We start from the raw sequence: 13,315 nt of genomic DNA on the forward strand, positions 1-13,315 counted from the left end.
ACTTCTGCTCAGGTCATGATCTCACAGTTCAGTTTCTGTGTTCAAGCCCCGTGTCTGGCTATGTGCTGAGAGCTTGGAGCCTGGAGCCTACTTTGGATTCTGTGTCTCCCTCCCTCTCTGCCCTTCCCCACTCATTCTTTCTCTCTCTCTCTCTCTCTCTCTCCCTCTCTCTCTCTCTCTCTCTCTCAAAAACAAATAAACATTAAAAATTTTTAAAAAAATTAGAATGATGATGCTCTCATTTATACTTGTGGATGCTTCAGGAAAGAGAAGTTGGCCCTGGTGGTAGGGAAGCTCTTTTATTCAGGATTCTCTCTTGTTCATGTAATCTGAGGTTCTGCCCTTCACCTATACTTAAAGTGTAACCATGAGTTCAAATTTCTAATTCTCAAGGCAACTAATATAGTTTGCTTTGAAATCTCATGGGTCCTTATTACTGGAGCCTGTGGTGGAATTTTAGCCATCAACAATAGTGGATGTGATAATGGTGAGAAATATTTTCTGAAGGGGAAAGGTGTGTTTTTGCTGTTCTCACTTTCATACTTGGGATTTATGTTGCAATTATCTAGGATAAATAGAATTTATAAATAGGATTAGCTCTGAAAAAACTTCTAGGGTAAAATACCATTTCCTTTTCTAAACCTAAACTTTACTCTGCCCCTTTATGTGGTAGATATTTAAGAAATATTTATTGAATGTTGACCAAAAACATAGATTACAAATTGGAGAGATACAATAGGTATCACTGAATGTTTTCTGGATTCAGGGTCAGGCTGGTCAGTTCTACTTTCTACGATTAGCTGATGGTGATTCCAGCCAGTATTACTACAACTTACTATTCAAGTTATATTTACCTTGACTAGAGAAATTTGTAATTTTAAACCAAGGAGAGGGAACCAGTGAATTTAATTTAACACCTGGAAGACTTGGAGTGCTAAAGAAAAACTATATTCCAAATTAGAATATTGTTAAGAGAAACCTGAAGAAATATGGTGAACCCAAAAAGTATCTCTAATGGCAACAAGAATGATTTTCAGACTGAAAAGGAAAGACTACATATGTCTTAAGCACACATAAAACCCCACAGATGGGAACTAGAAGGAAATATCTATATGCTCTAAGTTCCTATCTCCTGGTTTAGATAAACTGTATCTCAAACAAACCAAATTTCTACTTGTATTGTAAATGATGGGAGATAAGAGATTTGCCAGAAGAAGAAACGAGCCATATGTTCTATTTATCACAAAAAAGAGGAAGGTAAATTCTGAAAATGATTGCCTATATTCTTAGTTTGTGATTGTTTACAGAAGCAGTTATGACTGAAAGTCAGACATTTTTTTCAATCAACAGATGTCTGTTGGATTGCCTTCCAAATTCTAGCTTTTGTGATTTTTTTTTGCTATGTCATGAATAAAGAGAGATCTGTGAAGTGTAATGACATCTCCAAACTCAGATTTGTTCTGAGTGCCCAATCTAAAGCATCCTGCATGTTACTTTCTGTGCCATTATCCTATTTTAATTTTCTGTGTTATTACTTATCTCGCTAGGATATTTCTTTTGCTTTTTTGTTTCTTGGCTTATGGTTTGTCTCTTTGGGTGTAAGCTTAGTGTTAAGCTCTAGAGAGCAAAGGCTTTGGATGTTTTGTTCACTGCTGAATCTGTAGTACTTAGAGCAATATAAGTCACAAAGTAGATAATCATTAATATTTTGTTGAATGAATCCATTAGTTGAACTGCCATATCCAAGTAGATTTACAGGATAGATTGATGTCCACCAGGTTGGTAGAACCCAGGAGGCAAGAGGTCCTGATCCTTGGTATATGACTTGAATGAATAAAAATGACATGCCTAACAAAATGGTTGATGAAATAATTATAAAAATTCTTATCTTCATAGTTTACAATAACAAACCAAAACTGATCAGATGAAATGGGATAGACATAATGCCTGAAGTACTATTTTGGGATCTAGAGAAGAATAACATAACTGCAGGATGGAGTTTAATTTCAACAAATGTTAAACAAAAAAAGATGAAAGGATTAGGGATTTTAGGTGGTAGCATACTCAGTGTGATCCAACAATATGAAATGACTCCAACTTCACTCTCCTGTATGTATATTCTTCACTTATGACAAAAGCAAGGAGACAGTTCCAGTTACTATCATCTTCATTGTATTAATTGAGTTTATTATCAATAGATGTCACAGAGGTGATGATTATATTCTATTTTGTGTTAAAAATACATCTCGCTAAGTGCACACATTTTCAAAATGTAAAGGAATGTTGACAGAAGAAAGTGATGGGGATAGTGAAATCTTCAACTGAGGATCAGTGAGGATGGGTTGGAGGAAACAGCAATACCACTCTCGTGCAGAAGGGAGCTCTTCACATGTGTCATCATTCTAAGGTGGGGAGAAAGGACCAATGGAGTAAGGTAGCAGGAAGTACATCTGGCTCAGTATAAGGGAGAATTTTGTACCAATTCCAACAATGAGGCCTAAACATGTTGTCTTGGGAGATAGACAAGTGTTCATGTGGTAGCTGAACAGAGGATTGATCAAAGAGATACGTGTCTTAGATGAGGGTGTTAAGCCAGATGGCCCTCAAGATCACATCTAATTCTAAGATTCGGTGGCATTATGTGTGTGTTAACAATATATCTCTTTGTAAAGGCTTGTCCAACTATATACTTTAGGGCATTTGGGGATAGAAGAACAAACATTGTAAATTATTGTGTGTCCTGCAATGAGAGGCAAGGGCATATGGTAGATAATTGCACAATTGTTGACTAGTGTGCCTGCATCCAAATCCCAGCTATGACTTACTACCTAGTGACCTTAAATAAGTTACTTAACATCTGTGTACTTTAGTTTCCATATATAAACTGGATATAATATAATCTACCTAATAGCTTGGTTGTGATAATTAAAAGAGATAATACACATAAAGCTTTTAGAATGGTACCTGGCTCATAGTGATTATTAGCTATTATTATTATTATTATTATTATTATTATTATTATTATTACAACTATTATTAGAGTTAAGTATTCATAAAACCATCATGGAGTATTAATGCTGTAATGTTATGTATTACTTGTCTGCTTAGGTATACTTTGAGAGAAAATGTTATCTTCTAGAGGAAGCAAATATATCTTCTAAAGGAGGCAAAAAGGCCTGAGTTCCATACCTGTTTCTGTTCTTTATGGACTATCTTAGGCAAGTCACTTAGCCACACTATGCCTCCTTTCCCTAATGGTTCTGTAGTTATAGGGCTTCTGTAAAAGTAAATGTAAAATTAATTTGCCTAGTAATAAGTGCCAGCTGTTATTCTGCACAAAGAGATGGCATTTCATTTTCAGTTCTTACCCAAAATATGTCCTATGTAGATTATAGTAGTGCAAGGTCAGTATAGAAACCAGGGCTTGAAGGGCCCTGAGACTTTTTTCCTCCAAGTCTGGCATTTTGATTTTTCTCTACTTAACCCGCTTTATAAGGAAAATGAATGTGCCAGCCTCTTACCTTCCTCACACTATTTTAAAGGAAGATTACTTCAATTATATCTATAAAACTCACAGGTTTTATTTTATTTGACTATCATGTCTTCTTCTGTAGATCCTGTGGTCTGCTTTCCAGGGGACTAAGACAGCTTAGAGCTGCGTGCCAATTTCTAGCTGGGTCTGGGCCCTCTGGGGAAGCTGCCTGAGACAGGGGCTTTTGAAGTGATAGGAGCCTTGAACTTAGTTAAGCAGCTTGGGACCCAGGGCAATATCAAAACTGGGCTTTTTATTATGCATAGTATCCTGATGCATACAACTTCCTCATGCTCTACCCTCTCTCTCAAATACTCCCAAACTATATTACTCTGAGTTTTATTAAAAGCTCAGGATGTTTTAGCATTTGATTCATTAATATAATTGTATTAGAAAGAGCAGGACATGATGATGTTTAAAAAGGTGAATTTATGGGGCACCTGAATGGCTCAGTTGGTTGAGCGTCCGACTTCAGCTCAGGTCATGATCTCACAGTTTGTGGGTTCGAGCCCCGTGTTGGGCTCTGTGCTGATGGCTTGGGGCCTGGAGCCTGCTTCAGATTCTGTGTCTCCCTCTCTCTCTGCTCCTTCCCTGCTCACACTGTTTCTCTCTCAAAAATGAAAAAAAAGATTAAAAATTTTTTTTTAATAAAAAAAAATAAAAAGGTGAATTTATGATCAGAAGTTTGGCCTTCTAGCTTTTTCATTATGGAATTAAATTGCTGATATTACTTCTATTCACAATATGCTACTTAATAAACACTGATGGTAAATTTTATGTGTTCTGACCCTTGTTTTTATGAATGATGCAGGAGAATGTATCAAGAGTTCAATTAAATTTGTTGGAAGAATGTTTGTTAATTATGGCACTATAAAAAAGAACCAATTTCCTTTGAGGATCAAGGAAAAAAAAGCCCACTCACATTTATAGACTATGAGGGGCCCACTGCTCATGAGATATTTATATATAACTTTGCAGAAATGGATGTTTTTAAGTTCTGAAACTGTATAGCACATAATTGCCTATAATCCCTAGGCTGATATTTTACTGTGATGTTTCTTTTTTTCTCATTCTAATAAAATATTAACATGGTAAGCTAATTTGTTTTCTGTCAAAAACAAGTTGTAATAACTGTTTTCTTCATTTGATAACCTGTCATTTAACTTGGTAGCACTAGTCTAAAATTATGTTCTATTCTTCCCTCTTTTCATCTCCACTCTTGCTTTCTGGTTACTCATTCTAGCAATACAAGACCAAGTCAAGCTACAAGGCTTTTGCAGCAATCCCTACAAACACATTGCTTTTGGAACAGAAGGTCAGTGTTGGTTCAAAAGCAGAGGGATTTTTATGTTTCTAGTGTCAGTTTTGTTATATGTTCTAAAAATGTCTGTTTTAAAGTTCTGCTTTTACTAAAATTTGCTCATAGTTTAGGGTGACATGATGAAAGCATCTTGGTGAATAGAATTTGACACATCATTGCTTTATCACCAGCCACTAAATATGAGCATAGAATTTATCACCAGAGGCTAAATATGAGCCCAGAATTGTCTAGTTCATTGTAAAGCAGTCATGGAAAACCTGATGCAGATTTTGATACACCCCTGTCCTTTGGAATTTTAAGTGATTGTTGTATTCAAGAGCTTCCACCTCTTTTCACACTGATCAAAAGAGTGAGGTAAAATGGGGTTACATGTGGGCGACTTGGTCAAGACTTGGTCACTAGTAGTGGCTTCCATAGGGTGGAAATGTATTAGCTGAGTATCCAACGTAACGGCTTTGATCCCGGCATGGGCTAAACCTCTTTGTCCATTCTCACCAGCCATTGATCCTCCTTCCATGAACCGGAGGGAGGATTGAGATCACTTCTAGTGACCCAGCTGCTTTCACATGCCTTTAGGGCATTTTTGCTTTGCTATTAAAAGTCATTAATTATAAAATTACAGGCTCCTGCTTCAGTAGGTAAATTAAATTAAAGCCTCTTGTTTAATAAGCACATTACCTATGCTCAAATGAAAGCCACATGGAGGATTATATCAGAATGGAAGTGAAATCAATTACCAAGTGTATGAAATTATTCACTCCATGTTATTTTTATGATATTTATTTAAGCAACTTACCTCTCAGTGCATTAAGCCTATTTTCTTCGGCGTAATTATAATATTTCAAATACTGTTATTATCATTTGTCAAAATGTTAATGTTTGCCAACCAGGTGGTATTTTGACCACTGATTTATGAATATACTTTCTTGTTATGTCACTATGATCTGGGAAATAAAATCTTTGCATGATCTCTTGTCTAAAATGTAGTAACTGTTAGTGGGAGATGCTTTGTAGCGTATAGGTGGGCATTGGTGGGCAGCACCTCTGCTGTCATATATCTCTGAGAGCTAATTCCCAATTATCCACATGTGGCCCAGTCTACGCTCTATATGTCTGAATGCTTTCAACTAGGGGGTTGAGGAGTTGCTGGGCTGCAGAGAGATCTGCAACGTTTTCTCCAGCTTCTCTTCTGAATCCCTACCTTTCTTAGCTCATGAAAAGATGAGATGGGCCTAAAACACTGACTTTAGGAGGCTCAGGAGGATGCAGGAGGTGATACTTTTGCCAGTTGTCCCTTATCCTATTGTCTTGGGTTGTCACGTTGAGTGATAGCGGCAATATTTTCTCACCGCAGACCCTCTGCCCATTTTAGACGGACAGTTTCTGAAATCTGGTCACAGTGTCTCCCTCCACAGAAATGGGAGAAACTCTCCTCCCAGCAGCCGGCCAGGCAAAGAGAATAGACACCTGTCGCTGTCCCTCCATCATACTTGTCTTACCTACCCTAGCACATTCTCCCATACCTGTGTGCTACCACTGTATCCATTTTCTGTTTAGAGAAATTACAGTTAATTCTTCTTGGAAGACTTTTGTAAGATAGGGCTGGATATCATTATTGGTTCCAGAATCTCTGTCTACCAGCTCTCTTTTCTTCCAATTAAATGGATTTTAGAGGTTATAACCTATTAGTTGGTCATTAAAAATGAAAAACCATTAGTTTAATTTCCAATTTCATCACAAACCCATTCCATAAATGTGTACTGTGGCATCACTATGTATTGAGCCTGATGCAGTTTCATATAGGAGAGGTTTTGTGTTTTATTTATGTATGTATTTATGTTTAAGGATATTGTCTACATAATTTATTCTTTTTAATGAAACAGAACTGCAATACCATTTTAAAATAGAAGTCTATGTTTCATAATATTTTTCTTCATTTATTTTTAAGTCAAAATTTATTTATTTAATTTTTAAATTTTATAATTTATTGTCAAATTGGCTAATATACAGTGTGTAAAGTGTGCTCCTGGTTTTGGGGGTAGATTCCTGGGGTTCATCACTTACATACAACACCCAGTGCTCATCCTAACAAGTGCCCTCCTCAAGGTCCATCACCCGTTTTCCCTCTCCCCCACCCTCACTCCCCAAAAGACCTACTCTTTTAGGAAGCATATTTTTATTTTTTATTTTTTAGCACAACAGAATATAAATGTCATGATGTCTAATTTAAAATAGTGTTTTTCTAGGGAGAATTGAAACACTAGTGGAGAAACACTAGTGTGGATAATTGTCTTTTGGCTAAGATAAGTTGGTTTTGGACCATAAATACTTGAATTGTTCAAAGGTCATGAAACTTGGCATATGTCTGTTTTTTCTTTAGAGCCTTTGTATAATTTAATTTATTTCTTGTTGGCTTTTCCATGACGTGTGTTCCTTAATGAGGAATTTTAATTTGTAAGAATTTTTAAATAACAAAAGTCTTATCTTTATATTTTATCAGCATTTATTTCCATTTTCACTAATATTTCTTGAATGATATTATGGTGCTCCTTTCATGTTCTGTAGCTTTAAGAAAAAAAAATCTGGGGGTCACCTGGGTGGCTTAGTTGGTTAAGCATCCAGCTTCAGCCTAAGTCATGATCTCCCTTTGAGTTCCAGCTTCACATCCGGTTCTGTGCTGACCACTCAGAACCTGGAGCCTGTTTGAGAGTCTGTGTCTCCCTTTCTCTTTCTGCCCCTCCCCCACTCACACTCTGTCTCTCTCAAAAATAGACATTAAAAAAATTAAAAAAAATAATAAATAAATCTGATAATGTACGTCTTTTTATCCATCTGTTTATATAATAGAACTCTTTCTATGCAGTTAAAATCAAAGGGATTTATTTCTGAATTGAGTAGGAAAATTAAGACTATACTTAGCAGAAACTCATCTATTTTGGGAAGGATTAATACTTTGGAATATTTTCTGAGATCCCTTTACTATCACACAGAGTACCACAAAAGGAAGGGTGCTGCAGTCCCATTATAGTATTCTGTTAGGATTTACGCGGTGGAATGCCTTAAAGATAGAGCCAATGTATTTAATTCAGTTTAACAATTATTCTCTCCCCTAACCAGATTAAACTCATGGTTGATATTTTATACCACATTTTGTTTCATAGTATATGGTATAATTAATGAGGAATCAGAATCGCTTTAAAAAATAATGCTATCTTTTTAAAACGCAAGGTTCTCTCCACATTGAAATACAGGCATCCCTTTCAATCAGATATTAAATTCTCATGGAATCACTGGATTGGTTTCAGCTTTAATCACTCCTAGACGAAACCCATAATTTTCAAAAGAGTACATTTTGTTGGCAGCGGACCTGAGGTTTCTGGTATTTCTGTTTTGTAATTTATTGTCTGCATCAAAACTTAAATTTATAGCTTATTCTGTATTCTATCATTTTTCTCCTCGTGAACATTTAGGAAGAAAGCATTTTTAGCTTAACTAAGGCTTTATAAGAAGAGATAAATGTAAGACATATTTTAACGTGTTAGCTTCAGAGTCTCTGGCTTCATCTCCTGCCAATAATCATCCTCTCCAAGACTGAGATAAGGATGAAATACAAGTGATTACAAAGCAGGAACAAAGTAATCAGATCAGCTTACATTTGTGACTGTCCATGAACCTTATTATGATATATTCAACAATATAATAGAGGAAACAACTTTATACATTACTATTTCGTCTTGTTATGTGTACTATTGTTCTGTTCAGAGAGTGTCAAAGGTCTTTCTCTTATTGACTAATTTTTCTTCTTCCCATCTGAGCCTGATAGCAATAGGTAAAAAGTTAAAATTAAACTGAAGGACTCATGTTAGTATTCTAATTAATGGCTTTTTATTTTTATTCTGAAAATATATTAAGAAAAGGAAAGATGAAGAAAGGAGTATTTCCACAAAATAAAATAGTATGCATCTTTATTGTTTCACAAGTGATTAATATTTTTCCAGGAAAGCACTTTTTTTTTTTTTTTTTTTTTTTTTTTTTTTTTAGAGCAGTTGAAGTTCTCCGTTCCTTTCTGCACAAGTATTCCTCAGGATAAAATCAAAGTTAGAGTTAGGTACAATTTTCCAACAAATAGCATTACTATCTGCCAATTTCAAGACACGTTTAATTCATAAACTGTGTGAGTTTGAAAGAAGAATGATAGGGTAGCTCAATTTTATAAATAGCACATATAAATTGTAGGGTTAATTATTTACATAAAAGTTAAGGTATAAAAATAATTTTATTTTTCCTGGTAGAAGGAAGTTAAAGAGAGCCATTTTGAAGACGATTGTAAAAACTGTGCTATAAAAATGGAAAGGTAAAGATTTGAGATGTCTTGTCAGTTTTCAAATCAATTTATTCTAAATTGCCAGCTTAAATTTTTTAAACATGAGTTGGTAAACTTTAATCTGATTAAGCATACGTCTTTGGGTGAGAATATTTTAAGGTCTCTGAATGTCTCAAAAATTTAACAAAATCTGTTTGCTAGCTTAGCATACGGCCTATACTAGAGAGGCATCTCTTACTTGATGGAAAAGTGCCCAGGACCCACAACTATTCCAGTTGGTTCTCCTCAGGCAGTTGTATACCATGCACATATCTCTTTTAAAGCACTTGCCAAACCATAATTATGCATGTTGGTGGTTTTTTTCCCCCCACTACAAACTATTTGAGAAAATATAGTAGTTTTTTGTTAAATGTTCATTGAATGAATTACTTGGGTTTGCAACTGGGTAGGTCTCTAAAATTTCCAATTTTATTTCATAGGATTATAAGGCAAATTTTTGCTCAGAGGATTATAAAAATCAAGGAGCTTAGTATTTGATAACTGAGACAATGATAATTAAAAATCTTTCTTTAGGGTGGAATAAGCTTCATAAATTCTACTTCCATGGAAAAACTATAAAGAACCTTTTTCTATAAGGGAATTGAGTTGATTTTAGATTTGATAACTTTTAACAATTAGAAATACAATCACAATACTTGCCATGTTGAATATTCTAGTGAATCTGGCACTCAGCTAAATACTTTACTGTCCTCACAACTCTGTGAAGATTTTGATGTTCAAAGATACCAAGTAAATTCCCCAAAGCAGCAGAGCTCGTAAGTTACTGAATTGGACTTTATGTGATTATCTCCCAGCCTTTCCCCGTTCACTAGGCAACAGTGACAGTGACCAGCTAAAGTAAAATATTGACCAAGAAACGATGATTTTGGATTTCTGTCTACAATACTTTCTTTTATTACTTGCTAAAATATATTTAAATCCTCATCCAATTAGAAACCAAATCTTCTTTGTTTTTTAATGAGGAACAATTAAAGAGACTTGGAAATTACTTAGCTCTGAGTCTTGAGTAAGGGAAGTTTACAAACTAACTCAATCCCTTGAGTTACTGAAAGAGATGAAGCGCATTCCAGTGAAAGAGGTTTGGGCTGGAAACAGGCACAGCTTTCTGATGTCCTTAATTAAATGAAGGAAAAGTATGAATTCTTCTGCCTCTGAGACTAGATGAATGGGTTTTTAAAAGGCTATAATGGTTTGCACAAACTCCCTTCCTTCTGTCTGGTAGGGACAGACAGTCAACCCTTCAAAGATTTTGGGATTATAAAAGCCAAGTAGATTTCCTCAATTGTTGAAGCTTTTACACCACTCATGAAAATAATGTAATGATAAATATCTCTATATCTTTAAAGAAGCTGTGCTTTTAAATATAAATAGAAAGCCCTTTCAGCTTACAGTGTACATTTCCCCTTTTTCTTCAGATCTGAATGCTATTCAGATCTGAATCTCCAACTATATAATCAAAGTGAGATTTATTTTCCTGAGACTATCTCTAATCCTACAAATGGTTTTGTACTAATGATTGAAAATCAAACAAGGCTTTTGTAGTCTTCAGAGGATTTATTCTACCAAATACATAGCTGGTCAGATTAACAAAGTATAGGAGTGCTTAGGTTTAGCATGAATCATTTTGGGGGTGGTTAATTTGATCATGACTAAAACAGAGTCACCAGCCCATGAAATCTTTGAAATCCAAACTAATTAGATAGTTTAGGCATCACAAAAAGTTTATGAGCCCTGTTCGATTATTCTCCCTTTAGAAGTAGTTTACTTTCTAACTTCATTTGGAGTACAACTGATTCATTCTGTCTTCAGATTTTTAGACCTTAATCCTACTTCCAGAGCGGAGGTTAGACTGATTAAATATCTCTGACTTAAGAGTGCTTACAGTTCCATCAGAGATCTCCTTTCAGGGAGAAACACCCATGATAGTTTATTGGCATAAATTCCCATAAGAACTTTGATTTACAGTGGTTGGTCACAGTCCTTGGCTCTTAGTTGTAATGTAGTGCTGAGCTCAGAAACTATTTTCTACCAAAAATGCGATTTACTAGCTCTCATTTTGAAAACAGGGCCCCACGGTTGGTTATTCTGCACAAAATATAATGACTTTTAATGACAATATTACTGATAACTTACATTAGTTAAGAATCTTTAAAAATAGAATTCAAAGCATGTGCCATTTATGTCTCACTTGGTTGTAGTCCAATCTGGCAGAAAATATATGTTTTTAATAAAAATATTTTATTGGAGAATGTTCTGACACAACTTTATTCAAATTAATAAATCTAAAAAAAAACCCATCAATACACTCCTGCTGGCTAAGGTGTCAAAAAGCAATTTATGGTTACAGTTCTTTTTAATGGAGATTTAATATATTTTTATTAAAATATATTTTGTATTACAGAGAAAAAAACCCTACTCTTTGTGGCTGCTAGGAGTGAATCAAGATGATACATTTGACAAATAACTACTCATCAATTTAAAAAAAAATCAATTTTAGTAAACTTCTAAGCTATTTAAACTCGAAATAACCTTTCATCCAAATTTTAATGCAGTCTGAGTATTGCTCTATTTCAAAGTTGCAGCATTATTCACCTAATACAGTTATCTTTCTTGATTTTACAAGGGCTCTGAGTAGTTTTTTCATTTTTTGAGTAAATTTCAATATTTTAAATAGCCTATTGAAAGTTGTGTTTGCCTACTGTGAGTTCTCACAGAGTAACTAAGATGTTAACCTTATTTGATTTTGGCTGGAAAAATACCTGCTCATTAAACTAACAAAGATCATATGCTCAGATCTTTGATGGTAACAAATTGAACTGAAATGCAGGAAAAAAAACTATTGTATTTGTTATTTAAAATATTCAAATAGTTTAAGCCATTTCTCTAGAGCATGTTGCTGAGGATTAAAATTGTATTATTTGCATGATTCATTTATTCATTTCATTCCATTCAGTTGTTAGTTTACCCTTTGAATTCATCCTAAAATCTTTATAGATTACATTTCATTGGCTGTAACCTGGGGCTGCAATGATAAATACCATATTTTTCTGACTGTGATGGAGACAAATGGTTGAGCTGGGTATAGATACTGTTGAAAAGTAATTATGCAATTATATGCTTAGAGTATGTCAGAAATGATATGGTGCCCGAGGAGGAAATGACAGACTTTTCCTGGTATGAAGTCCAAAAATACATCATAAGAGAATTTGATTAGGATCTTTAGGATGCATAGGAGTTTTCTAAGTGAGCTGGGAGTGAAGGAAGGACAATCTAGGTGGAGTTAGTAACATGAAGTTAGAAGGTCAAAGGACTCCAGTGGTTTTTTGTGATTGAAAGACAGCATGCAAGTGAGGAGTAGGTGGAAGGCATGGCTGGAAAGGGGAGGAAGGGCTAGATCAAGCTTCTCTCTTGAGGAGTTTGTTCTTAGTCCTTGTCCTTAATTTCAGACTTTTTTCTTCTCCATAATTATCATTATAATTAGAAGCCATGTGTGACATGAAGTTTAAAATTAAGACCCCATCTTATGTGCCGTCTTGACATATAGTGAAAGAGGGGCCTCAAGTAGCCTAATTGCAAGTTCCCCTCCCACTTGCCACCCACAAATAAGGTCCCCTAACCATCCTTATCAAGCTGACCAGGTGAAGTTCCTGCTGATTCAGACAAGCCAGTCACAGCCTTCTGCAAACAAGGGGACATGTATGTCACACTCTTATACTACAAAGCCTGCTTCCCCCTAGTTATATACTTTGTTCCTGAGCACAACCCTCATGTGGCTGAGCGTGCTGTGCAGCATTCCCTTCCCCTGGGCTGTGAGTACATGTGACTAATAAACTGTTGTTGATTCCATCTGCCCAGTGGTAGAGGTCAGGTATTTGGCCATCCCTATAACAGTAAGATTGGGACCCTTCCTCCTTACTCACTGACAGGGTAAATAGATGATTGTAACGCTGTGTCAGGGAAAAATTAAACTATCTGAACACCAGCTAGGAGTTATCTTTACAAAATTTTCTGTTCCTGCTATTCATTGCTCATGACTAGTAAGTTTAGGGGACAAAGGAGGAAAGCGAAATAGAAATTC

At 35.3% G+C, this 13,315-nt stretch overlaps 1 protein-coding gene across 13 annotated transcripts in view; it reads left to right on the plus strand.

Moving 5' to 3' along the window:
- The window catches only part of LOC123608530 (muscular LMNA interacting protein), a 250,015-nt gene that overhangs the window by 143,494 nt on the left and 93,206 nt on the right, over positions 1–13,315 (plus strand). For 10 of the 13 annotated variants that reach the window (XM_045498558.1, XM_045498559.1, XM_045498562.1 and 7 more), the window contains one exon: positions 4,776–4,847. The exons of the other annotated variants lie outside the window; for them this stretch is intronic. In XM_045498558.1, coding sequence (XP_045354514.1) covers positions 4,776–4,847 — 72 coding nt within the window. The remainder of the gene's footprint in view (positions 1–4,775; positions 4,848–13,315) is intronic. 13 annotated transcript variants of the gene reach the window in all.

This window comes from Leopardus geoffroyi, chromosome B2 (assembly GCF_018350155.1).
Source record: "Leopardus geoffroyi isolate Oge1 chromosome B2, O.geoffroyi_Oge1_pat1.0, whole genome shotgun sequence".
In the NCBI taxonomy this organism is placed as follows: domain Eukaryota; kingdom Metazoa; phylum Chordata; class Mammalia; order Carnivora; family Felidae; genus Leopardus; species Leopardus geoffroyi.